The sequence below is a fragment of the Myripristis murdjan genome, chromosome 7 (genome assembly GCF_902150065.1).
Source record: "Myripristis murdjan chromosome 7, fMyrMur1.1, whole genome shotgun sequence".
Taxonomy (NCBI): Eukaryota; Metazoa; Chordata; class Actinopteri; order Holocentriformes; family Holocentridae; genus Myripristis; species Myripristis murdjan.
The window spans coordinates 30,394,802-30,421,522 of NC_043986.1; the positions used below are offsets into that span (position 1 = coordinate 30,394,802).

The 26,721-nt window shown below is 39.7% G+C and overlaps 2 protein-coding genes across 2 annotated transcripts in view; one reads left to right on the forward strand and one right to left on the reverse strand.

The window, feature by feature from the left end:
• Positions 1 to 20,928, reverse strand: part of calcrl2 (calcitonin receptor-like 2) — a 39,362-nt gene extending 18,434 nt beyond the window's left edge. Inside the window, exons 1-2 of the mRNA XM_030056582.1 lie at positions 20,847 to 20,928; positions 143 to 200 (exon numbers count right to left, since the gene is read on the reverse strand). Coding sequence (XP_029912442.1) covers positions 143 to 196 — 54 coding nt within the window. The 5' untranslated portion in view covers positions 197 to 200; positions 20,847 to 20,928. The remainder of the gene's footprint in view (positions 1 to 142; positions 201 to 20,846) is intronic.
• A 3,136-nt stretch (positions 20,929 to 24,064) lies between these two features.
• itchb (itchy E3 ubiquitin protein ligase b) overlaps positions 24,065 to 26,721 on the forward strand; it is a 34,984-nt gene continuing 32,327 nt past the window's right edge. Inside the window, exon 1 of the mRNA XM_030055175.1 lies at positions 24,065 to 24,188. The gene's annotated coding sequence lies outside the window, so the exon portion shown is untranslated. The remainder of the gene's footprint in view (positions 24,189 to 26,721) is intronic.

Here is a 26,721-nt window from a genome sequence, read left to right on the forward strand (position 1 = left end):
GTACTTCTTGTTGACATTTTATTTACCTGATGATTTAAATCCCTTTATAGTTATACATACATTTGAACAGGCCTTAAAGGGACTGTTCACCCATTTTGAAAAATGTGATATTACATTAAAATGCACACACACACACACTCACCTCAGTGCCCAGTGCCAGTACAACCAGAAGTGACAGTAGTTGGGTCCTCCACATGTTTCTAAGGGGAAACAAAGAAAGAATGAATTACTGTAATACATATTAACCCTCCTATTATGTTTGGGGTCAATTTGACCCCAATCAATGTTTAACGTCTCTAAATAAATGCTTAACATCATTTTTTTTGCTTCATATTTTATGACTTTTCCTAATTTAATGGATACTATCTTGTAATCATGAAATTCACATGATGATATGTTTTCAGTGTCCTGTACGCATTTTGTACGCATCGGTGGTGTTTGGGGTCAATTTGACCCCAGGCTGTTTTAGGTGTAAAAACACCATTTTACACACATTTGTTTTGTTTTTTTTGATGATACTGAGGTCACTATAACATGCAATTTGATATTCTTCATAAAATTCCCTCTGCTTTAGGGCCCTAACCTAACATAACCATACCTGAAGTAGTATGGGAACCACTCATATGGGGGATATGGGGGGAGATATTGGGGAGGGGAAACATAATTCCTACAAGAACTTCGATATTTCCCGTGCTGTGAGGGTGGGGAAATATGGTTCCCACAAGGACATTGATAGTTCCCACCACATGGGGGAGGAGCAAACATATAGAAGCTTGCACAGCAGCCTTCTAAATCATTTCTCTTGTTGCTCTGTGTACTCTCACTTTATGCTCTCTCTCTGTTGAATATGAACGCGAAGCAAAGGTTTTCTGCCAGTGAGGTTTTGTCAAAGCTCTTTGACAGTGAAAGTGACACAGAGGAGAATGTGTCTGAGACAGAGCATCATGTTGAGGAGGACCCTGGTTATGAGGCATCCTCTGATGAGAATGAAACCCTCAGTTCTGACCCTCCTGTTGTCTCTCAACCACCAGCAGACACGTTACCTTCCAAAAATGGAGAGGTATCATGGTCCCTCTCCCCACATGAACAACAGGGTAGACTCAGTGCTGCTAATGTCATCAAAATGGTTCCAGGGCCCAGCAGATATGCTGTCAGCCATGTCCAAGACATAAAATCAGCATTTGAGCTCTTTGTAACACCATAAGTTGGAAAGGAAATACTTGTGATGGCAAACTTAGAGGGGAGGTTTGTGTATGGGGACAGTTGGAAAGACTTGGATGTGACCCATTTGCAGGCCTACATTGGGTTACTCACTCAGAAGTGGTGTTTCTTTTTCCTGGGGTCAAATTGACCCCGAACATAAGGCATGTTACTATCCTTGATAATAGAAATTGATTTTCTTTCCAAATGTTACAAATAACAGAAATCTGTTCTTAGAAATATTATTAAGCCATTAAAACACCAAAAATATATTTCTTTCCAATTTTAGGTCAATCAGTGAGATTTTATGGTGATTTGCATATTTTTCCATAGTCGCATAATAGGAATACTGGATGTTTAAGTGGGGGTGGGGGGGAGTTATGTTTTATTTAAAGGACTATTTAGGTAGTCAACAAAGAAACATAAAGTACCTGACACAAAAACTTTGGTAAAAATTTTAATTATAATAATTTTGTTGAGGTTTAAACTGCTGGGGTCAAATTGACCCCAAACATAAGGGGTGTTAGTAAAATTTGAACATAACAGGAGGGTTAAATAAATATTAAATGTTATACGAGAAGTTCTGGAGGCATCATGTAAAGGATTAGACCACATGTGACTACACGAGTGAGTTCAGCCCTAATGTGTCCCAGCGCTGCTCAGAGTGGGGTCTGGGATACACTTGATGAGGTTAAAGTTGAGGACAGCCCAGTAACTTCACTATATCTTAAACCATAAAAATAATCAATCATCATCAAAGTACACAACGTAAAAGCTTTACCTTTCTAATCATAAGTAAGGTGTGTTTAGACCAAACGAGAAGCAAGTTTTTAATACGCCACAATTGCAAACAAAGTCAATGGCAATTGCTGTGAATTCGTGGTGGGCAGTGCAAATGATGCAAATTTCAGTGTCGCGAATGACACACAAATTTTGTGTCATCCACACGAATTTTTCAAGTGAGTGAACAATAGCTGTGTTATTGCTGTCCAGGTCAAAAAGGCTGTTCTGAAAAAGTCTATTGGCAAGTTGAACTGTCTTGAAAGTCTGTAGAAAGTACACTTTATACACTTTACTAAGCACGTCCTTTAAAAGCCCAAATCTTGGCAAAAATGTGGATTCAGTGTCATTTTCTGTCAGGTATTCACACTGTCATCCAGTGTATGTAAAAATGTAGTGCAATTTCTATCTTTATTGCAATATATTTTTGCATATGTATCAATATAGCCATACATATATGTATAATTTGATAGTGTATAATTGTAAATTTTTTCCAATATACTGCCATATATTTTTTGTTTCATAAGGGGTGTCCAATAATATACATTTGCAAAAAATATACTCTATATTCAGCTTTACTTAGAACCTTACTGGATCTACATAGTCACATCACAACAGTATTTTCAGGCGAGTGGCTGGTTCTGTTTCTGGTCTTGTTTTATTGAGCAAAACATCTGGGGGTACCAAATTCTCCAGAGGACCTCCATGATGGCACAATGACTGTTAACAATTATTGCCAAACAAGGTGAACAGTTACAAAATTCAGTAATAAATCCCTGGCAGTAATCTTTCCATGTGGATCCCTGAGAAACAATGTGATCTGGTTGGGTTTTGTGGCCTAATATGTGTGTTTTGGAGGTCCATGACACATGAAATAAGTGACTATGTTTGCAGCGTGCATGCCTGTGTGTGTTTGTGTATGTGTAGTTTCTCAGCTATCAGGACAGGAAGTTCATGCCCGAACAGAGGATAGTAGCACTGCAGTCGTAATTCCCCACCGAGCAGTCAGGGTCAGAAAAACATGTGTGTTTATTATTATTGAGATAGGGCAATCCATTACCCATGTTGTTTTCTCCTTAATCAGACAGGAAGGCCACTGGACTGTAAGCGCAGACGTAGGGGAGAAAAGGCAATCTCCAAAAACAAAACTCTCAATGTTGGGAGAAGGGGGTGTTCGGCCCGAGGAGTTAATGCGCTTAATTGATCCCTGAGAGGGAGAACTAAGTACAGCTCAAGCATCCCTGAAGAGCCTTTTCATAATGTAGGGCAAGCTCTCACTGGCTCACCTGTGCTGTTATTATGAAAAAAACGTATCATACTCTCATAATGTGAGATGCTCTTTTTCAGGTGATGATGACATGCAGTGGGTTGTTTCTAGCTGTAAAACTGATCTTCAGTGGTACCTCATGCTGCACCATTAGGCCTCCATACATATCCCAAATACATAAAACCATCACAGATTTTTGATCAGTCCTTTTCTTTTTATTTTTCCTGCTCCTCTCATAAAAAAACCTGCATTCTTATCCCCAACCTCTGCCAAATCTCATTATTTTAGAGTAAATTATTTACTGTATAATAAGGTGGTTTGTAAAGGGTAAACGCACCATATTAATCTTTTTTATTTGCAGAAGAGTTTGTTTAGAGTCCGGTGTCACATTTTCTCCCTGGCTCTCAATCAAGGCAGCACCATAGAGCCTCTGGAGCCAAACCTCTCAGAAATGGACAGTTCTAAAGTCTCCATGACATTTGCCGACAAGAATTTGCAACGGCACCACCAGGATGTTTGCTGAATGTTGGACTGAATGTTGACATTCTGGACAAACCGAAAGCTCAGTGGAATTTGGGAAATCCTGTAATAAACGCAGACTGGAGTTTTGGTTCGTGATATGAGATCATGAGAGTCAAGGTTGTAAATGATTTTAAAATAAACAAATTAATTGATAAAAGTCATTAACTGAAATTTTACTCCATTTTCCAATTTTCATACTATTTCTTTCCATTTTTTTCAGCTTTTTCCCCCCACATTTTTTTTCAGCTCTATTGTTTTGCCATCAAAGTTTTCCAGTTGGCTAAAATACACTCTAAAAAACTGTGTTGTAATAAATAATCAGTGTGTTTACATGCATCCTAGTAATCAGATTACTCCTTGCATACAGCAGGTATCTGATTTCTGAAATGCCCTGTCAGCCAAAAACCTGGTTTCCATAATCAGGTTGGGATTAAGAGAAACCCCATTAACACAGATAGATTTCTAGTGTGGAAACCCAATTACTGGGCCATGTAAACTCTTAAAATCGTGTTAACCAGATTTGGTCTTTTACATGTTAGCATGCACAGGAAAAGAGAACAGTAATCACACACTGTAAAATGCATCGGAAGAAAAAAATATTTGAGACACCCAGTTAAAAAAATCAGCCCTCTATGGGAGAAATGAATCAGTTTTTCCTAATTCGTTCAACATAAGTTATAGCATTTGAAAATTTGTTTGTATATGAAAAAAAGAAAAATTTTGTCACAGTCTTAGATCCTGAACATGATGTCTGGAGCTGTACTGATTCTCTCCTCTCTTGATATTTTTTTGTCATCCTTGAACAAAGATGACAGATCGCTCAAAGAAATGGACATGGTTATCTGATTTCCTGTGACGAACCTGGTTACTCACAATAATCTGGTTTCTTGTGGCCATGTGAATGTAGTCAGATGATCTCTGCCTCTGGGAAATGCTTGTGCTAAAATGCCAAGTTGCGTATCAAATGTCATCCTTACATATATCTGTTCATCTATAATTTATTTAATATTGACTCTAGTTCCACATTACGTGCTGACTGGTCCACCGCTGAGGTCTAGAGCACAAAGCCACAATATTACACATGACAGAGAAAAACTGTGACATCTTCAGAGGTTGCATCTCTGCAGGCTCACAATCCATCATTCTCTAAGTGCAGACTGGCAGCCAGCTGTGAGGTTGAAAGAAAGCAGTTGTAGTTTACATTCCTGCAGAAAGAGACTCTTCTTTGGAGGCTTCAGTAATGAAAACATTTTGACAGTGAAGCACGCGTCTCAGGGACAGAGCGGCGGAGGAATAAAGGAGAGAGAAATGCAGGGAACACGGCACTTCAGAGGTTTTAGCAAACAATGCTTTGCCCAAATCTCTAGGAAAGCATGAAAGGGAATTCTTGTATTCTTACTGTATTCTTTCTATTCTCTGCTTCCTCATCCTGCCCAAACAGAAAAAGAGATTACATCCTTCAACATAAGTTTAACACTTAAACCTTACCACAATGGGATAATACACACTGATAATATCAGCTCATAACTTTCCCTCTTCACCTACAGAAATGACAGCTCTAAAAATGCTGGATTAAATTATGAATAAAAATCCACAAACACTCATGTCTAGCCCCTGTGAATGAACAAACAGAAAAAGGAAATCAAGAAATGACTGTTTTATTTCTCCGTTGGACAAAACAATCATGATGTATATGTCAGGGTTGGTGGTCAACACCAATGACTCAGCAATTACTGGCCAGATGATGAGATTAGGATTAGGTTAAGGAGTCAAAGGCAATAAATAGCCTTGTTCTCAGGCCAAAAAAAAGGAAATGAAAAAGATTAATTGTTATTATCCCAGTATTAAACATGGCTTCTGCTCTGATCAAGTTGGTGGCTGTGTATGGTCAAAAATGTGACTTTGCTGTTTGTTAGTTCACTTTGGGGGACATTACATAAACTTCATTTCCTGGAAACTTACCCAAACGTAGCCAAAACCCCTAACCTTAACCACTGACCTGAAAATCAGCTTTTTCCAAATGGAGACATTGCTTTAGTCCCCAATTTAGTCCCCCCCCCAGCGCTGAGCGGTGGTCATATTGTCTGTCATTTTAAGTTAATGGGAGAACAAAGCCACACTAGATCATAAACAGATCCACACACTCTCCCCTTGTTATCACATGCAACATGATAATGCCTTCAGTCTGATGTAGAAATGATTTCCTCCAGTCAAAGCCAGTGCAGCTGTAGACGCTGGCAACACAGACTCATCCACATAGATACACATACTTTTATTATTATTTATTTAGCCTTCATCTGCCCAGACAAATCATTAATAACAAATTCTTATTTACAATGGTGGCCTGGCAAATAAAATTGCTAGGCATTTTTAGCACATCCAGCAGATGAATCCAGTTAATCCCATTATCAGAAAAAAAAAAATCACTTTAGTCGTAAAGGGAAGGTAACAGGATTAAGACTTTTTTATCTCTTGGAATTTACTTGAGCTGTAAAAGTGTTCCCAGGAATTGAAAGTCCTGTGTATTTATTGTCTTAGAACCTTAACTGAGTTGATTTGACATGACACATGTATGTTTGTGGTCTGTAGCCTGGCACATGGAAAAGCCACATACTTCCTACATTAAACTCAACACAGCCGTTCAACTTGTTTTACTGACGGTTTACATTATGGGTCTTAACCACAGGCAAGGCTCACTGTGCAGCCTAGCATCCTCAGCCAAGAGTGAAGGCAGGCTTCCATTTTGAACAGAGTTTACCATGCAATGTAATGCACTCACAAAGCAAGTGACTCTAACTGTCTCTGTTTCTCCAACAACAGCTGTTCCCATGCTACGATACTGCAGCTCACAAAACTGTCACCACAGAAAATAGTGGACGTTTACACCCAGTGGAAAAACTGAGTAAGACATTCAGGCCTGTATTTACTGAGTTTTTGCAGTGATGTTAGTGATGTCGCACGCATAACAAGTGCCACTTCTGGTCTACCAATCTGTCACACAAGCATTGTATGCATGGAAATGGAGTAGACTGATTAAAGGAGACTGTTAGTGTATAATATTAGTGTGTGATAGAATTATAGTGTGTAACAGAGCGCAGAATACAATACAATTATGTACTTACAGAATTGACCTTGGTTAGGAAAAAATTAGGGGGATTACTGAAACAGCCATTTTCCTCAAATCTCTTCTGTTGATGAAGTTAGAGTGAAGTGATGTGAATTATTGTTTTGACTGTGAAACTGCCTGCCTTGACATCACTGAATAAAAAGCTGAGTGAATGAGAGAGCCCACCGGCTGTTACATTTATATGAGAAGGCACAATATTTATTTGTTATGTTCCATCACCAAGACATGATGGGGGATCATTTTCATCAATATTCAATGATCTGCAAACCCTTTCAGTGAACTCGAGACCGCATAAATTGTCAGTGCATTTCCTTTTCTCATGCAAATTTCCATGAGGATCATTTGAAATATAGTTTAAAAGTCTGCAGTGCTGATGAATGCTTTAAACACAATATACTCCTTGGGCTGTATATAGTGGTCAGTTTATGTCGTATGTCAATTAATTAAAGGAACACTGACTAGTAGGTACACTTTTCATAGCTGAAAGCAGTTTAAAGGTACTAACTCTGACTTGAGGAGCTTTTTACAACTGCACAGACAAGAGGGAAAACAAATTCTAAGCACCCAGTCAATCATACGCAGAGAAATGCACACACACACACACACACACACACACACACACACACACACACATTTGCACACAGACAGCTTTATACTATACCCATGTAATACAAGCCAAAAAACAAAAGGGTTTTCATCTAATATAGACACACAAAATAATGCTCATTATTAGGCGATTAAAAATCCAGAAACAGATAAACGCCACCTGCTTTGACAGTTATCACCAGAGGCGCCGTATATGGGGGAAAAGTTAGGACAATTCCAAGGGCCCTTGCCTGACAGGGGCCCCAAAAAATAGGTAAAAGAAAGCTGATCTATTCCTATCGTCAATCTGTTTTGATGATAGAGTTAGCGAGTTTTCAGACCTCCTTGGTGACTTTATTCCGATTCTGATTCAGAAAGCTTTATTGTCTGTCGTAACAGAAAAATTTTGTTGACGTTGCTCAACATATAAAAACAGTAGACAACACACTGACTAGAAACAGTCACGCAACACAGATTTCTGAAAGCAAACACAGTGTGTAGAAATTGTTAAAAGCAAGTATAAAAATTAAAACTATATTAAAAAAAAAATAGACAAGGTAAAAGATCTGGATATGTGTAAAGTGACCTAGTGCGTAAGAGTTACTTTGTCCATTGTTCATTCTTTATTTAATATATTTATGGCTGTAGGTATGAATGAGTTTTTGGAGATGTTCTTCTTGGATAATGGGACTTTGTATCAGTGGCCTGAGTTTTGAGTTTTGCCAGTTCCTCCAAAGCAACTTGTGAGTAACCTTTCTGCTTGTTGGGAGAATATCTGTGTTCACACACTAATGCAAGTTAGCGACAATGTGATGTTATACTGTAATGATTCTGAGTTTCTGGACTTTTGATTTGGACTCTACTTTTGTTTGTCAGTGTTTTTCTCGTGTTTTGGTGAAGTTTCCTTTTCCCTGTGTGTCTCCTCTCCTCTGTGTTCCCCTGTCTTGTGCTCCAGCCCCTTCCCCAGGTGTTTCTTGTTATCTGATTGGTTCTTTGTGTATTTCAGTCCTGTCTTCAGTTCAGTTCATGGTCTGAACATTGCCTTTGCTGTGTGTCATGCTTGTGGTTTCCAGTGCTCCTAGAGTTTCTTACTTGCCTGCTTGCTCCTGCATTTGGGTCCTACTTATCTCCACATGTGACATTTGTTTTTCTGGCAACAACATTAACCAATGACTATGATGTTTCCATTTCTTTCTTTCTTTCTTTCTTTCTTTCTTTCTTTCAGCTCCAACGCTGTTTTACATCAGGATTATTAATAGAGGCAATTAAAGATAATGTACAGCAACAGACTCCTGAGCAAAAAAGAATGATTACCACAATTAAAGAAGCCAGACTTGGCATATTACTATTCTGTGACAAAGGTGCACACACAGTCAGCGTGAAATTGCACACACACTTGCACACACATGCATGCACAACCCCCACCACCACCACACATACACACACACACACACACACACACACACACACACACACACACACACACACACACACACAAAATCACTGTACCATCAGTCAGCTCTTGCCAAAAGTGGTTATTGTAGTATTACCGTATTTCACCAATTAATCGCCTGGGCGTTTAATATGCAAAATGAACTTTGACCCCGGGCGTTTAAAAGAACCAGGCGGCTATTCGCTGCAGGCCTTTATTTATTTTTACACAGACCTGCACCAGGCCATTATTGTGATGACAGTTACTGTCCAACATATTTACAGTTGGGCAATTTAAGATTACAGTACACCCTTTTTTTTCTAACGTTAGCTAGCGCTCTTATTTTGACAGAAAACGGAAGTGCCGCACAGTTATTGTGCGGTTAACTGTTTACTGCTGCAAAAATAAGGTGAATAGCCTTATTTTGGGTTACCTCATTATGATGCAAATAATCGCCCCGGTGGTTATTCGGGTGGGAGTTTAATACGGGGGTGCAGACCCCAGGCGTTTATAAGAACCCGGCGGCTATTTGCGGCCGGGCGATTAATTGGTGAAATACGGTATTTCAAGTTTAAAGGATCATTCCATGCAGACATTGAGAATATATCATGTTGATATATGTGCATGGATTGTATGTGCATATGCATTAGTGTTAGTGTGTATGTGTGTTTTTGTTTGTATGCCTTTTTCTGTTGGACACTGTCCTGCAGGGGGACACAGAGGGAAAAGTTTAAACTCAGGTCAAGTACACACACACACACACACACACACACACACACACACACACACACACACACACACACACACACTTCAGCCCCCTTTTTCCTCCTTTGGCATCTGTCTCATTTTACCGTCATTCTTTGCCAATCTCTTCCTCTGAACCTGTGTCGCTGTCTCCTGTGGTTTGTCTGTTCCTCGTCACACTGTCATCTGTCAACATCCATCTCATTCACTCTGTGTCTCTTGTTCAGTTTGAGTCAGTTAAAAGTCCTCCTCAGCTCCTCTGGCTTTCTTTAAAGGAATGCACCAAGTTTTTGGAAAACCATTTTAGTTGGCCACTTTAGCCAATAAGTAATGCTGCTCACGTAAGACATAAACACCAAAATCATCCATGTGCCCCCCGGTGCATGTTTGGCTCCTGTGCTGCATGCTAAGTCTTCACAGCTACACTCTGCTGAGTGACAGAGCTAATACTTAAGAAATCATAAATTCAATACTGATGCAGTCCATTGTTGCAGAGAAATCCCACATCTCATACGCTGCGCATTTTTCTCGACAGTCTCCCTTTATCCGTGGGGAAAACAGCTTATGATGTACAAACAAGGATATTTTCTATTTTCATTTTCAATTTTCTATCGTATTTTCTGTGAATGTTTAACCATCTCCATCACAAAAGAGCCAGACTTGCACAGAGCTGGGACAGGCTCTCATCTTCTGACTTATGGGATGTGAGGGGCCTGGTATGCTGAAGTGTTAGCTTGATCTACTGGGGACAAACGGATGATTCTGGTGTTAACTGCTAAGACGACCTGCAGGACAGGCTCAGTGTAACTCTGCGTTTGACTGTTTATTCCTATACAGGAGTTTTTTTTTTTTCCAAGATGGTTCTTTGGCCTGACAGCACTCATTGTGAAATTGGAATGTGCAGTTTGCAGACACAACAGAACTTGTTGAAGAGTGAAAATCATCCTCATTTTGCACAAAAAACAAAGACGTACTCTTCGATAAGATGACTGAGCATTATGGAACTGCTCCACTGTTGCTGTTGTACAGTGAATGAAGTTGTGGCAATGCTTTCAGATGTCAGTTCAGGTGGTCAATATTGGCCTCTTACTAAAAATTAAACATTTACCATTCAATATGGGTTACCTGTGATCTGATGGACATGTTACATCATGTATGATAGAACTGATTGGGAGTATACTGACAGGGGTTCTCAACCTGGGGTCCGGGGTCTTTGGAGGGGTTTCAGGGGGTCCACAGAAAAATGAAAAAAAAAAAAAAAAAAAATACAAAAATTAACTACACTGTCATTTCATTGACTAGAAGTTAGGCGATATCTTTATCAAAAAATTATTGATATCCATGCCGGTCTATTCAGTATTATCATTAGTCATATCAATATCGTAGGCATGAAAGAGTTTTAGTGTCCCATTATGATCTAAATGCTGTTTCAGTTTTCCATCCTGACAAGAAAAAATTCCAGGGGAAATTTTCGTGATGTCCAAATTTAAAGATATTTGATATTTGTATGAATTATTAGATGAAAAACACTGGTGCCGGTTTAAGTTCATCCAGGTCCAGAAACTAACAGCATTATCCTTGAGGTTTGATTCTTCCAGTTGTTGTGCTTCAGGCAAGACTACAATATCAAAGTTGAGGGGTTTTCAGTAGAAGCATTGATTTTTTTTTTTTTTTTCTGGATTGATTTATTAAAACCAGCACTGTGTGTATGTGTGTACCAACAGTCATACACAAGCACACAAGCTTGTATGCGTGTTAACATGCCTATGCGTTGACTGATGTGTTGAAAACATGTGGTGTCTTTCATGGCGTGACCATGACTGGAAGAGCTGGCGACGGTTTCTCCTGGCAACCAGCCCCACTGAAGGTAAGTGATGTTTCCAGTGAATGTGTCCTCTCATGTATGACTCACACAGCTTGCAATAAACACACAATAAATCACAGCAATGGAGTGGTCCAATTCATTTTTAAGGGCATTCACAACCCCTGAACTCCCTTTCGCAAGAACTCACTGTCTTGAGGCTTAAAGGCAAAGCAGGAAGCAAAACCTATAGGAGATCAAACTCTCTTAGCGTATCAATACGTTTTTTCCTGCTTTGGCTTGTTGCAGAGGGGACGTCTCACTAACAAAGGCAGAAACAAAGCATTACCAGGCTTGTGTTCGAGCCCCGGGGTCTGATTTTTTATATTTAGAAACATTCCATGGGAGAGGAAAGTCCACCAAGGAAATTAAATGCACATTCCCTGAACCAGCGGCTCATGTGAAGCCTGAAGATCACTGCACAACCTATGAACTAACAATGAAATCCAGCACTTTCACATCCTTGATTTCTCCTGTTAGGCTTGGCATGGCTTAATCACTATTTTCCATACTAAAACAAAAGGATTTGTAATATTTTCGGAGAAGCGGTGATGAAGTGTGTTGGTTTTGGTGTTCACACTTTACCGTAATCGGCATCATCCACTTCTACCTCACTTACTGATTTCCTGTTTTCCCCATAATGCCTTTCCACAGCCCTCACAGAAAAAGGGTGAAAGTGTTCTGCTGTGGGTCATATGTATTATTAGAAAATTCTCAAAAAAAAAAAAAAAAAAAAAAAACTAGGAGGAAAAATATAATCATATTTTTCAAATTATGTTACAGTATTTCAGTAGTATTTTTAACTTTTTGGCAAACTTTTAGATCATTTTCTTTCTTTCTTTCTGGCTAATTTCCAGGTAATTTTCTTGTTTGACTAATTTCTTGCAAATTTTCAGGCACTTTTCTTTTTTGTTCTTTTTTGTTTTGTTTGTTTTACTTTACTTTTCTTTTTCCAGTCATTTCCTTATAACTTTTTCCTGCCTTTTTTCTTTTGTAAATTCAATTAAGTTGCTCATTATCTTTTCTCCTGTGTTCTTAAAAGAAATCAAATGAATCTCATCTCAGGTTTCAAAGCGTTGAGGACCGTTGGTGAGCCTTATTGTGTCTTCAGACCAAATGCAATGTGAGCGATTACACACAAAGCCAGTTTGCTGGATGATATGAATAGCGTGAAGTTATGCATCACAAATGTGCAGAATTTTTGAGGGAAAAATTAGGTTTGAACATCCTATTAGAAAGTACATTTGTATCTTTGGATCCTTTACAAAACCCTATTCTACTTTCAACTAGGTTTTTTCCTCGAGAGAAGGATCAACACTTACTGTCCCTAAAACCCAAGGGTCACACTACTCTCACGGGGTCAGGGGTCATCAGATGCTGGGAAATCCAAATATTGTTGTTTGTTGCTTTAGATATGGGTTTGTTGGGCCTTGCACTCGGACAAATAGGCTGCAGATGCTGCTGTGACGCAGGAGCGGTTTTCATCCTGGTCCCAGCAGTCATCAGTGCCTGAGGCCGTGCTGACAAGAGCAGCAGTGATTTAAAGGAAAGCCTTTGCATTGTGACATAAACTAACATAAACTATATCATAGAGCCACCCGCCCTCTGTTTTCTGCAGTGACCAGGGCATGATACACTTGTTATTTTCTTATCAAATGCAATAATTGGATGTAATTACTCTTGGCAAGTATTGTGCGTAGCATGAGAAACTCCAGATGCACTCTGCCACAGAGTCAAGGATACAATATAGAAAGCTCAAAGGAGAACAAAAGAGCCAGAGCAGAAAGAAAAAAGGCCATCTGAGGATAAAAATCAGTCATTAGAGAAAATAATGGACTGGAATATTTCAGCATTGGAGAATAGATCCAGAGCGTTTGCTGCAGATGGGATTGTTTGACAGAAGGAAGATAAAACATAAGAAAGCTGGCAGAACCAGAGGGAGCAACACACACACACAGATAACTGCTAAAGAGCTGAGTGTTCACATGCCTTCAAACTGCTGAGGTTTAGAGGGAAATAAAAAACCTCCAGTCATAAGGATCATAAAGCAAACAAGAAGGACTGTCAGTTAGTCTTTCCATTATTTTTACAATAAATCAACTAGCCATTTTGTCTATAAAGTGTCACAAATAATGAGAAATGCTCTTTGGAGTGTGAGTCTGACCAGCCACCAAAAACCCAAAGTATCAATTTTATAATGATATGAACAGAGCAAAGTTAGGCAATCTTACCACCTTAATGATCTTAGTCAAGCGGAATCAGCAAATGTTTGAGATTTTTCCTTGACAAATGACTAAAAACCACTGCTAATTGTTTCAGAATTATAATCAGTATATTCACAAATCAAACATATCTTCAGAAAAGCATGAATTGATGCTTTCAACCCTAAATAAATCCTGTATTTGTATAACATACATGCATGTGATACAATTTACATCCATGTGTTTCTCTATGCGTTCAGCTCATAAATATTCCCATTAGCCTTCTGAAAAGGGCTAAGCTCTAATCTGCAGATAAAAAAAAGGTGGAAAACCAAATGTTGGCAGGTTCATCACTGCATCACTGGCTCTATTTAAAAGATCACATACTGGGAAAATGAGCTACAGTTGATTGTGTCATTATTTTAATTGGCGAAAGTCAATACCAGGAAAGGTCCACATGTAATTAAAACCAGACCCAGCCTGATTTTGAGCTCATTTTCATGAAAATTCAGATTGCAAATGCACTAACTTTAGCTCGCTTATCATAAGTACCTTAATAACATACATATCCTAACACATGTGCATGCATATTCCCTTCAAATGGCTATCTGAGTGCTTAACAGGCTTCAACCTGAATCAAAATACAACAGGACAAACACAAAGTCAGTTCATCAGTTTTGGCTCAGTTTCAATTCAAATTTGAATTCACAGTTCCTCCATTTTCTCTCACAGTTTTATCTATAGACTGCTGTTGTACACCAAACTGTCAGATATCCCTCTCCCAGTCACCTACCAGGGACCAGAGAAACTTGTGTGTGTGTGTGTGATCATGCCCGTGTGTGTGTAGGCATATGCATGTGAGATGGGGGGGAGGAAGGATGACGGGTGAGGAGGTGGCTATTTTCTTTCGCCGTTACCCTGCAACCACTTCCTCCCTTAACTTTGCTCTCCACTTCTATACCATTCTACGCACGCGCGCACACAAACACACACAAACACACACCGCCCCAAAGGTTAAAAATAAGCCATTGTTACACCTACACAAAGGGACTTGGGAGGGACTTTCACAGAGAGAAGAGGGGACTCTGCTGACGTCACTTCAGCCTCTCAATATGAAAACATGACCTTTATTAGAGAATGAGAGATGAGGCCTTCCTTTATTTGCAGGCAATGAAACACAAATCTTATTTTACCTCGGCCTGAACGGCGAAAAAGAAGATGGTGCTGCAGCCCGGCTGCACAGAGGCAAAATAATGTGCTCATTGAAACTGATGAGGAAAAAAAGAACACCCAGCAAATGTTTGACAGAGATCAGTGGGCAAAAGATGGCCAAATTTGACATTAACCCCAATAAACAAGAATTTTAACAACATGATATTATGGCTCATTGAAAATTTTAATTAAAAAAAAAAACTCAGGGAAAGGGTTTTGAACTGTTAATATAAATATGTTTAGCTTCTAAGGATGAGTACAGTTGGTGCAGATCATCATATCAACATCTATGCAGTGTTTAGTACCTAAGAATAATGTTGTATACCATACAGTAGGAATCACCACTAATAAAAGCAACACTACGCACATAATAAAAAGCAATCACCTTTAACCTCTTCAACCTTTCATCGGTGGGTTTGTCATTAGAAATGCACGGTGCTTTGTTCAAACCATCAGAACTTTATGACAGTGGAGGTCCCGAGGTTTCCAAAGATACCAAACATGTGCTACTGAATTACAGGGAGATGTGTATAAAAAGAGGCACAAGACATGCTGATATTCTATACTGGATGTAATTCTGCAGCGATAAAACAATGGCATCTTAGGTTTGAATAATTCACTCAAAATAAGTGTCACGTAGCTTCAGTGAAGTGATGCAACCAGCAGCTACACAATATGGATGTGATATCATCATACAATCTGGAAAAATGTGTTTTGTAATTTTGAAGCTACTGAAGTAGAAATTGAAGGGAAAATCACAGCTTAATAATTTAACTCTATGATCGAACACAAAGCAAAGCAGCATGTTGGGCATCTGCAAGCACCTGGATAGTGTGCTGCTTGAGGCTGATTCAACTCGAGTGATTCATGCAACCTACGGCGAGGCGGAAAGGACTCCTCCATCTTAGCACCAATTTTTGCCCAGAACATGTCTAGGAACAAGGCTTGATATCTTCTCCCAACCTGCACTATTGCATTAAGCCATTACGTTTTCCACTGCTAATGAACAGATGCCTTTCGCCCCCACTGCCTGGGCCCGGCGTTCTCGGACCGAGGCTCCAGCAGTTTCAGCCCACCATGGAAAAGTGGGCCCTTGACCTCCACTGCCACAGCAAATCACATTTGACCAGCACTTTTTGTCTCCGGGATTTAGCCAGGGCCTCGCTGTCCGTGTATGAGTGATTATGGACTTAGTTATTTTCCCATAGCTGGATCTAAATATAGGTTCTCCAACTTGGAGCTATGCCACAATGTTTTTTGTTTTTTTTCTTTTGCCTCTTGGGTCTGTGGAAGCAGCAGAGGCAGTACAGAGGAGAGAAGATCAGTTTAAGACATTGCCCCCCTCTGACAAACACACACTCTCCCACTGGATAACTGATTGCTGCTGCCTGCAGCCCGTGGTGAGAGAGAGAGAGAGAGAGAGAGAGAGAGAGACAACAGTGTCTCCCACCATTCCGCTGGTGTGGGAGCAGGACACCCTGACAGCTTGGAGACGGTCAGCTCGACTCCGCATTTATCACCAAAACAGTGATTTTGTTCAGTAATCTGCCAAACTGATGCAGACAAAGTAGAAAAGTTGCTAAGGTGGATGAAGTTGTGCCTCATTTTCTCTGTCTTTTTTAGCCGTCTTAAAATCCACATTAACAAACAGGATGCATTATATTATTTGTGGGATCAACAGACTTTGGCCTATATCTGATAACATCATACGTAATACACTGCCTGGCCAAAAAAAAGTCGCCACCAAAAAAAAAAAGGTCACACACTAATATTTTGTTGGACCACCTTTAGCTTTGTTTACAGCACACATTCGCTGTGGCATTGTTTCGATGAGCTTCTGCAATGTCACAAGATTTCTTTCCGTCCAGTGTTGCATTCATTTTTCACCAAGATCTTGTATGGATGATGGGAGAGTCGGACCACTGCACAAAGCCTTCTAAAGCACATCCCAAAGATTCTCAATGGGGTTAAGGTCTGGACTCTGTGGTGGCCAATCCATGTGTGAAAATGATCTTTATGCTCCCTAGCAAATTGAAGCCTTTTTTTCCCGATTAGCCTCACTGATTAGTGGTTTTCTTAAGGCTACACAGCTGTTCAGTCCCAATCCCTTGAGTACCCTTCGCATTGTACGTGTGGAAATGCTCTTACTTTCACTAATAAACATGGCCCTGAGTTCTACTGTCGTTTTTCTATGATTAGATTTCATCAAACATTTAAGTGATCGCCGATCACGATCAAACAGGATTTTTTTCCGACCACATTTCTTCCTCGAGGACAATGGTTCCCCACTATCCTTCCAGTTCTTAACCCAATTTTAGTAGTTTCTGCAATCTCTATCGATGTTTTCTCTACTTGATGCATGCCAATGATTTGACCCTTCTCAAACAGACCAACATCTTTTCCACGACCATGTGTCTTTCGACATGGTTGTTGCACTCATTGCATCAGTTGGGGTTAAATAACTTGTTGCCAGCTGAAAGATAATCGCCCATGCAGTAATTATCCAATAGGAGGCTCTTACCTACTTGCTTAGTTAAATCCAGGTGGCAACCAATATTGTACAATATTGTGTTAATATCAAATATCATGATATTTGTGGCCATATGCTTTGTTCCCTACAATATCGTGTTAATATCACTATACTTGTGGCCTCAACGTCTTGGTCATTATTTCTAAATTATAACAATATTGTGATATAAAACTAGATATCATCTTAGAATTTAGATATCATAATATCGTGATCTGGCATAAGTGTTGCCTTTTTCTGGTTTTAGACTGCATTACAGTAAAAAGATATGCATTAGATTTGTCTAGGTGTTCTGTTATTTACCTCTACCTGCTTCGTCATCAAATCCACTCAACAAAAATCTCAATGTGTAAATATTTCTCAGAAGCACCAACTGTTATCCCTTTAATCTTACTACAATATCAATATTGAAAAAAATATCATGATGTTTGATTCTGTCCATGTCGCCCAGCCCTAGCCTTATGCAATCTTTTCTACAATATTTTATTAATACTGCAATATTTGTGGCCATATGCTTTATTTTCTACAATATCATGTTAATATCAAATATTGTAATATTTGCAGCAGTATGCAATATTTTCTGCAATGTTGTATTAATACTACATATTGTGATATTTCCAGCAATAAGCTTGTTCAATAAGCTATAGCGTTGATAGTTAGAGCATAAACGTTAATGCATATTATGATATTTGTGGCTATATGCAATATTTTCTATAATACCAGGTTAATATCAAACGTTGCAATATTTCCACAGTGCAAAATCACATTTTTAATTCTGGATATTGCGCAAACCTAGTTAACAACCTCCACTTATTTATGAATCTCATACAGACTGATATTAAGTAATACTTTTACTGTCTCATAGGACAAAATGAGCATAATATTGATGATTAATAGAGTCAACCATCACTTTTCGACACTATAACCAGGATCTAATTTCCTACTGGTCACTGATAAAGGTCGCTAAAGGTCAGAGATGACTTGATACCCCTTTAAATCAGCCTCTCAATATTTGTGATTGGCCTCAGAATAACGGGGCCGACCTCCTCTCGTTCCTGGACACCGCTCCATCCCCCAACCCCCCAACCAGGCTTTTTGTTTCCTCGGTCTCCCGTTATCCCAACTCCTAAATAATCTGTGTAAGTAACCGTAGCACTTTGGCCATCGTCCTCTCAGCCTAAAATAAGCCCCGAGCTCTTTCGGGGATGGAGCGCGGCTGGGGAGGGGCTTGGCAGTGTTACGAAATGGCGGGTTGGGACTGAAGTAGAAGGCAAAACACCTATTAATACATTAACAGCTGCTTGGCAAGACCAGCCTGTTCCCAGCCAAAGACACACTAGGACACTGGCTGGACAGGGTCAAAGTTTCCCACAGTCAGATCCACGGTCAGAAGATACACTCTGAGACTTATTTGAGGTATTCATAAAACGATTAAGGAGCTGGTCTGAGGTCAGCGTCTTGAGTTTCAGGATTACAACTTGGCTGGCATGAATTGGGAGGGGGGGTATTCCTGGAAGACACCATTCAAACGGGGGCAAATTATAGATAGAAACACACAAAGCAAACATGGAAATTCCCCCTGCTGCTGATTAAACACATTTTGCAAATGCAGGGCAGGTACACGGCTGAAGATGATGTTCATTTTCAGGTTTTGTTGCCTTCATTTTTTTCTGTGTGAACACCGGGCGGATTAGCTGTCACTCACGGTAAAGATAACAGGGATGCAAAGAAAAGGCAAAGACTGGGGAAGATTACTAAATACAGAAAGAGAAGAAAAACACCAAATTACACAAAATGTTCACAGTCCACAGGCCTGCTTTCCTGTTGTGGATAAAGCACAGCGTAGAAGGCCTTCCGCCCTGCAGAGTTCACTGGTCTGTACTGGACATGCAAAGTTGAATGAAAATCAGCTGGGAGAAATGCAAATTGTTCTCGAGAAGAACAAAGCATGACACCTTCAGCCACCGTGCAACGTGCAGTTTTCTCATAGAATTTATGGGTGGATTTCACTGTACTCAAACTGATGTCTGAAACACTGCAAATAAAAAACTAAAAGAAGACTTGCAAATGAAGCAAGGGGGCAAAATTTCATATGCATGCATTTACTATTTATTTCTCCTCGTTTGAACTGGTTCCAGTGGAAACAAAGGGCCTTGAAAATTCATATTTTGGTGTTTGATGACTGGCCGTGAGATAGTGCACCACACTTACCCAGAAGAGGTGTGGCCAAAGTTTTTAAAGGCCTGTTTACAGTAAGTTACTTTAAAAGAAGCATTCCCATGCAAATCTGAGTTTTGGATGACGTGTGATCGGCAGCGATTCCCGCACAGTGTGCTTGAGAAAAGAGTGCGCATGACTAAGAGCTCCACTAAATAGAAGGAAGCCAGCCAGTAAACACCACCTAACGGTAAATGTCACCTGGTTGTGACGGTCACCAAGACGCACTTCACACAAATCAGAGCATTGTAGTTGTCAACCACACGATGTTTCCACAATACTGTACAATCTGTCTTTTCTGTAGCTTAATTAAGATCTACTTTATCTCTGTCTTACCCTGCAATATTGCCCGTCCATCTTGTCGTGCATCATTGCAGTCCTGGATCTCCTATAAATCATTTTGACATATATATTCCCTGTTGTTCATAATGCTGACAGAGGATTCATGCAGCATCTGTTGTGCCTCAACCTACTGCAGACAACTCATGTAACAAGAAACAGCAACCTCCAAAAACTTTGCACAAAGGGTCACAGATTCATCTTCTGCAGTGCATGCTCTACGAAATAATGAGGCTTAAGTTGGAAATCAAGTCCTATTCTAAATTGTATTCAATTCTATTTTTTTTTTTTTTCAGTTCTATTGTATTCCACTTTTTCCACAGCTGCCGTTTTCCTGTCTATTCTCATGTTGCTCAGAATAAGCAGTGTGAAAGCAGGCACAGGTCAGCTGAGGGCGTGACCTTCTCTCAACCTGCTCAGGGAGATCACTCAGCCTCACTGGTACCATCCACACCTCACCAAACCTGCAATATTCCTATAACACTCCTGTGGGACTCACAGTGTGTGTGTGTGTGTGTGTGTGTGTGTGTGTGTGTGTGTGTGGTGCTCAGTGGTGAATTTATAATAACTTGAATGTCTTTTTCTCAGTTTAGTTACAATCACTATAATATTACAGAATGTATAGCATCCTTCTAAAAAGCAGTTGTTTCTCTCATCTGAACACAAGTGCCTCCTCGGCGGTGTGTCAGTGTGAGCTGGTTTTACAGGACTACTTTCTCTTTATGGCAGATTAATCAATCAATGCAAATTGACGAGAGGCCAGTCGTTAGTGAATCTGTTTTCCGGTTGTCATGCAGTCAGGACAGGAGCAAGAGGGGAGCAGGTCGCCTACCTTCTTGTCGGGATCAGCTGTCAGACCGTTGTTTCCTCCAAACCTGCCGTGGCTGCTCGCATGGTCCGAGCGGACGGTCGTCTCATGCCGCTGTGCTGGGAGCGCACCCCCGCCTCCGCCGCCCCGCCGCAGCGGCGTCAAGTCACATGGAGCAACCACTACAACACTTCCGGTCATTCCTTTCAATATAATACACGTACACTTTTTTTTTTTTTTTATTAGGATTTTTTAAAATTCATGCTCCTGTTTCTTTGTAAAACATTATGTTAAGCACATGTCTAACATGTTGGCTTATTTTAATGTATTTTCAATAAAGATAAAACCAATAAAATCAACGGTGGAAAAGGCCCAACCTATAAATAAATAAATAAATAAATAAACACTTACTAAGGAATATAGGAGGCATCTTGTAGAGACTTACATGAGATGTGGTTTTCCACTAGTCCACTAGTCTACAGTCTGCTGTAGGTTTTGCCTTCCAGTGGCTGTTTATAGCAGCAGAGGAAAACCTTTTCATGTTGTGGACCCCAAAGTTGACTTTTGTTAAGCCATGGATCCCCATTTAAAGTGAATTTGTCCTGATATTGAGAAAAAAAAAACAAAAACAACAACACACACACAGAGGTAAAACCACTAAGATTTACATGATCTTATAAAGGAGGGTAAATGATCCCTGGATCCTTAGAGAACTATCTATCATATATGAGGCATTTTTTTCCAATCTATTAAATTAAGATTTGGTAAAAAGAGGAGACATTCTCCCAATCTGTGTAAGATAGCCACTCTTTCACCAGGGATTGTAATGAACATGAGCACAATACACTGCAGCCTTTTGTGTCTTTATTTTAATTGACAGTAACTATTCCCATCAGTTTTTTTTTTTTTTTTTTTTTTGTTTTTTTAAATATGATTTCACTCTTCTGGTTTCATGCCACAGCCTGTTCCAGTCATCTTATAAGCAGTGCAACAAGTTGCTATTCAGTAGCTAATATCAATAAAAATGTCTTTGTTTTGTTACCACCTCCTTTAAATATCACATTCAAGCTTAATTATCCAGAAATTAGGTCCTTCATCAATTACCCTTTTTTTTCTCCATTCAGTCAGCAGGTGGAAGTATTACCACTGCTTGTTCTACATTTAAACTGGGTTTTTACAGTTAGGATGAGAGAAACATTGAGCTCTGACTCTGTTTCATGTCTGGATGATTCACAGAGGACAAAACAGATGTTTGGGATTTTACTAGGAGGGGAGAATGTAAGCACCAATGTTGGAGGTGGGATGGAGAAGTAATCAGTTAATTACAGCTCCAAGTGATGAATTAAGTAATGGCACTAGTTTTAAAATGAATAATGAGCAATAGTACATATTATTATTATTATTATTATTATTATTTATTTATTTATTTATTTTTTTTATTATTATTATTTTTTTGTTTGTTTTTTTTTAAAAAATAATGGACAATACATTCTTCTGTTCCCCCAAAACGTTCACTCATTTCCTTCCCAAATATGGTGATTTATTTTGAAGGCAACAGGCGCCTGATGTCCGGAATTAACCGGATTGTCTCCGGCCACTTGACAAGCGCTACTGAAGTACTACTACTACTACTACTACTACTACTACTACGACTACTGCTAATAATAATAATAATAATAATAATAATGATGATGATGTGGTTTAATATTGTACTATTAGTTGGTCTGGCCATTCGGAAGTAGCCTACCTACAACCTCTACCCGCTTATAAAATATCACGCCGCAACTACACACTAAGTATCCCAGAGAAATAATGTAAGAGTAGGCTACAAAGTATTATAGCAGTAACTAGAAAGAAAAAAGTGCCAGACAGAGAAAATAACACTGTTCTACTGCTGCTGCTGTTTTTTTTTTTTTTTCATGCTGAGTTTCAAAGTGTTTCTCCTGTGGAATATTATTAGGATTAAAAGTTTAAATCGATTCTGTAGTCCTCGGTTAACGGACCATTAACCATAATCCATGATTAAGTAATGACTGATTGACTGCCCATAATATGCTGGCTACAGGCACTTGTTACCGTGATCTTTGAGGAAAGTGCAACATTGCCATCTGCTGTTTCAGTGCTGTGTTTGTTGTCTTTTTTCCCTGGTTGTTGTTATAATAATAACAATAACAATACTACTACTACTAATAATAATAATAATAATAATAATTGTTGTTGTTGTTGTTGTTGTTGTTATTGTTTTGTTGTTGTTGTTGTTATTATTATTATTATCAGTAGTAGTAGTAGCAGTAGTAGTAGTAGTATTAATATTATTAATTATTCAAATTAATTATTATTAATAATTATAATTTTGTGTTCCTGCAAAGGGAAATAATGTGACGATTTTGCTGCCGTCAAGTACTACCGAAAATGTGTTAAAGAAGAACAGGCATAGTGGTACATCCGAATGGGAAAACTGAAATAGTCTGTTTTTCTGAGGCTGCAAGAATCTACTAACTCACATCTGAAAACTAAACGACCACATGATAACAGAATATCTAACAGGACCCATGTGTTTCGTTAGGCACCACAGCCTGCATTCACAGCGGGGTGCTACAGGCACCAGACAGTAAAAAATAAAAACACAGCATTACTTAAAAGTGGCAAAATCACCTAATCAATTGTTCGTTTCGGTACATGTTAGAAGCGCTTTTATATGGTAACTGGGTTGCTGAGATGTAACTTTTCAGGGTGGAAGACATTTCAGTTAGTGTCAACATCTGGTGCAAAGTGTTATGGATTACAACATGGGGGTTTGCGCAAGTTTAAGTTTGGCGCAAGTCAAGACACTGACAGTTTGCATCCCAATCAAAGACCACAGCAGCTGATTTCACTGACCTGTTGAAAAAAAATCAGACACAGGAAAAAAAGGGGCGCTTTATTTTGCAACGACTTAATAATTCGAAATTAATCAGTTAAAGCACCAATTACATGTTTAAAGTCCAATGTTTCCCATTTATTACTAAAATAAAGTAATAGCCATCGAAAAAAATCCCTTTGTTGCAAATACCTGAAAGCGATTTTCGATGCTCGGTTTAGAAACTACGAATTTTACGAGGAGGTTCTGAAAGCATCACTTTGTTCAGACTTTTTTCCCCCTGGCCAGCCATTGGTCCATCCGGCCTCGGCTCTGCTCCAATCACGGCGCCGAGGAGGAGCAGCATGCGCCCCACCTTGTTTCGATCACGTGACATGAGATTACGAAGATGGTGGAAGTTTCTTCCTCGAAGTGAAAGCCCGATACAAACACAAACAAGCCGCGGAAAAGAGGGGGAGTTTGCTGTACGTGGACGTGTTGAGACCCACAATCTCCCGTCGAATAAGGTAAGCGATAGAAGCGGAATACGATGTTTGTCGGGAGTGATGTTTGTCCTCCTCCAGCCGCTGCACTTTGTGCTGTCTAGCCAGCCATGATGATGACACGAGCCAACAGGCTAAGAGTTAGCAAGGCTGGCTGTCAGTGCTAATGGCCAGCTGATGTTCAACACGTACTCAGCAACTCCCGGTAAAACACCGCTGCTTAAAGGATACACATACCTACAATTTAGTCTCTCTACAGTTACAGTTTATTAGCTAACGAGGACGTATTAGATTTCCCGGACGGCTAACGTTGTATGAGTTAGCTCGCTGCTATTCCTGGTTGAATTCGTGTATTGTTTATGTAATGTTAGCGAACATTGGTTAGCTTAGCATGTCTGTAGGGAAGGGTAGATCATCTGGTTAATGAATGCATGTAGTAATAATTCATGTACATGCTTGCCTAGCACAGTTGGAATCAGAGTGGCCAGCCCTGATACATGCCTTTCTCTCGAATGGAGGGAAGGTCACCCCAAACTCTGCTCACAAAATCTGGCAGTTTGGTGTTATTTTGGTGTCATGATTTTCGGTGAAACTACACACACTTGGTAGAGAATATAAGCAGCCAGCCTTCAACTCGGCACACATGTTGTGCTTCCAAATAGCACGCACTGCAGCAGAGCCTAATGTCCTTAATATTGAGTATACACCATGTTGAGTGGCAGCGAGCCTTTTGGATCATTGCTAAAAGTTTATATTTCATTGACAGTAATGGCTGCTTGATACATTACATATATATTTGCCGGATGTATCAGAAGAATATGTCGATAAGTAAGAGGCCATGAATCATGCTCCAGCTGGCGGGCACACCTGCTGACAAGCAGGGCTGCAGTAAAATGACAGATATTATGAATGGAGTGTGGACTCTGGAAAGGCGTCTATCACACAAAGATCCTAATAAAATTGGGCAACAGGATGACAGATCATTTGGATATCTGATGATCAGCAGCAAAACGTCATCACTGATATTATTCACACATTATTCCTTGACAGCAGCTGTTATGACTGTGCATAGTTGTATGTTCTTTGACAAGGTTTCAGTGATAGGAACAGACAACCAGTGTGGGCAATAAGCAAAGATTTTGTCGTCACAAATGGTCACTGGATATTTGTTGGCAAGGTTGGTTGTGGTAGTTTCTGTCCTGACCTGTCTGTCACTGTTGTTGCTTGTAAGCAGTGTCATATGGATTTGCTGACCTGATTGATATGGATCATGTTTGATTTCCTTTGTAGGGCTACTGGACTTTTGATCCGATCAGATGTATGCTGTAATTCACAGCATGCTTGAATTCCTCAAAAGAAATGTCAGTTTACTCTTGGCTTCAGCCTTTAGGTTTAGGCTTGTGGGAATAGGCGTTGTCAACGTTTATCTTTGATGTTTAACAGACGTAGGTGTGATTGGATTGTCACATGAGTTGGTGTCCAGTGTGCAGATTCTTTCTTTCTGTTGTGACCTGGGATGGTGAGTTTTCACATTCCTAAGATTTTTACACTAATAAATCATCTGAATTAGAGGCCCAAACTCTCTGAGGAGCTATTTGTGAATTTGATACCATTATATCAAATGGATACAGCGGTCCTGAGATATGTTTCCTGTCAACTATCACAGCAGGTGATATATGCTTTTTGGATCTCTGTTACCAATTTGCACTGTTTTCATTTCGCGAACACTTTATCCGTGTGGGTTAACTGGGCCCAAGACTGATGCTGAACAGGAATTGGACTTAAGAAATGCATCAGACAGTCAACAAAACGAGACAGCCAGGATTAGACAGTTATCTTCAGGGATTTCACTGAAATTTTAGGAAATGAAATTTTAGTTTAGGTGTTAATGTCCCTGAGGCTTTCCCCAAAAATCAGGCACCAAACACTCTGTTAAACAGCCCTTTGCTGCACAGGTAGTCTATCAAAGCCTACACAGAGCTTCCAAGACAGGGAAGGGCAAGGTCTCAGCTCACAAATGTAATTTAATGCCTCACAGAGGGACTAAAACAATATCTCAGGGTCCTGTATGACCACTTTATTTAACTTGTTAAAATTATTCTGAGTGAAGGTAGGTCATCTCAGAGTTTAATATTCAGTGAATGCCCTCGTCTACAAAACGCAGTCAGCCTACTTGCGAGGCTGCGGAGTCAGCAGTTGCAATGAATTATTGACAGAGACCAAAGCAGAAGCCAAAGTGAAAGTTTACCCAGAGCGCCTCACTCTTTCCTCCTCTGCCATGTGCATACTGGACGAAGGAGGAGGAGGAACATGCATTATTCACTGACACATCGAGGTAACAAACCAGATTCCAGGAAAGATCACAGGACATGGCTCCTGACATGTCGCTGGTGTTTTGCTTTCCTTGTCATAGTTGAATTTGTCACTGGTGGTGCCTTGTTGTATAGTCAGAGGGTTCATATCATTGATAGACCCGTCTGTTACTGCCTGGCAACGTGATGGACCGGTGTTCACTTCATTCAGTTAAAGTAGAATTCCACTGTATACCACGTCAGCA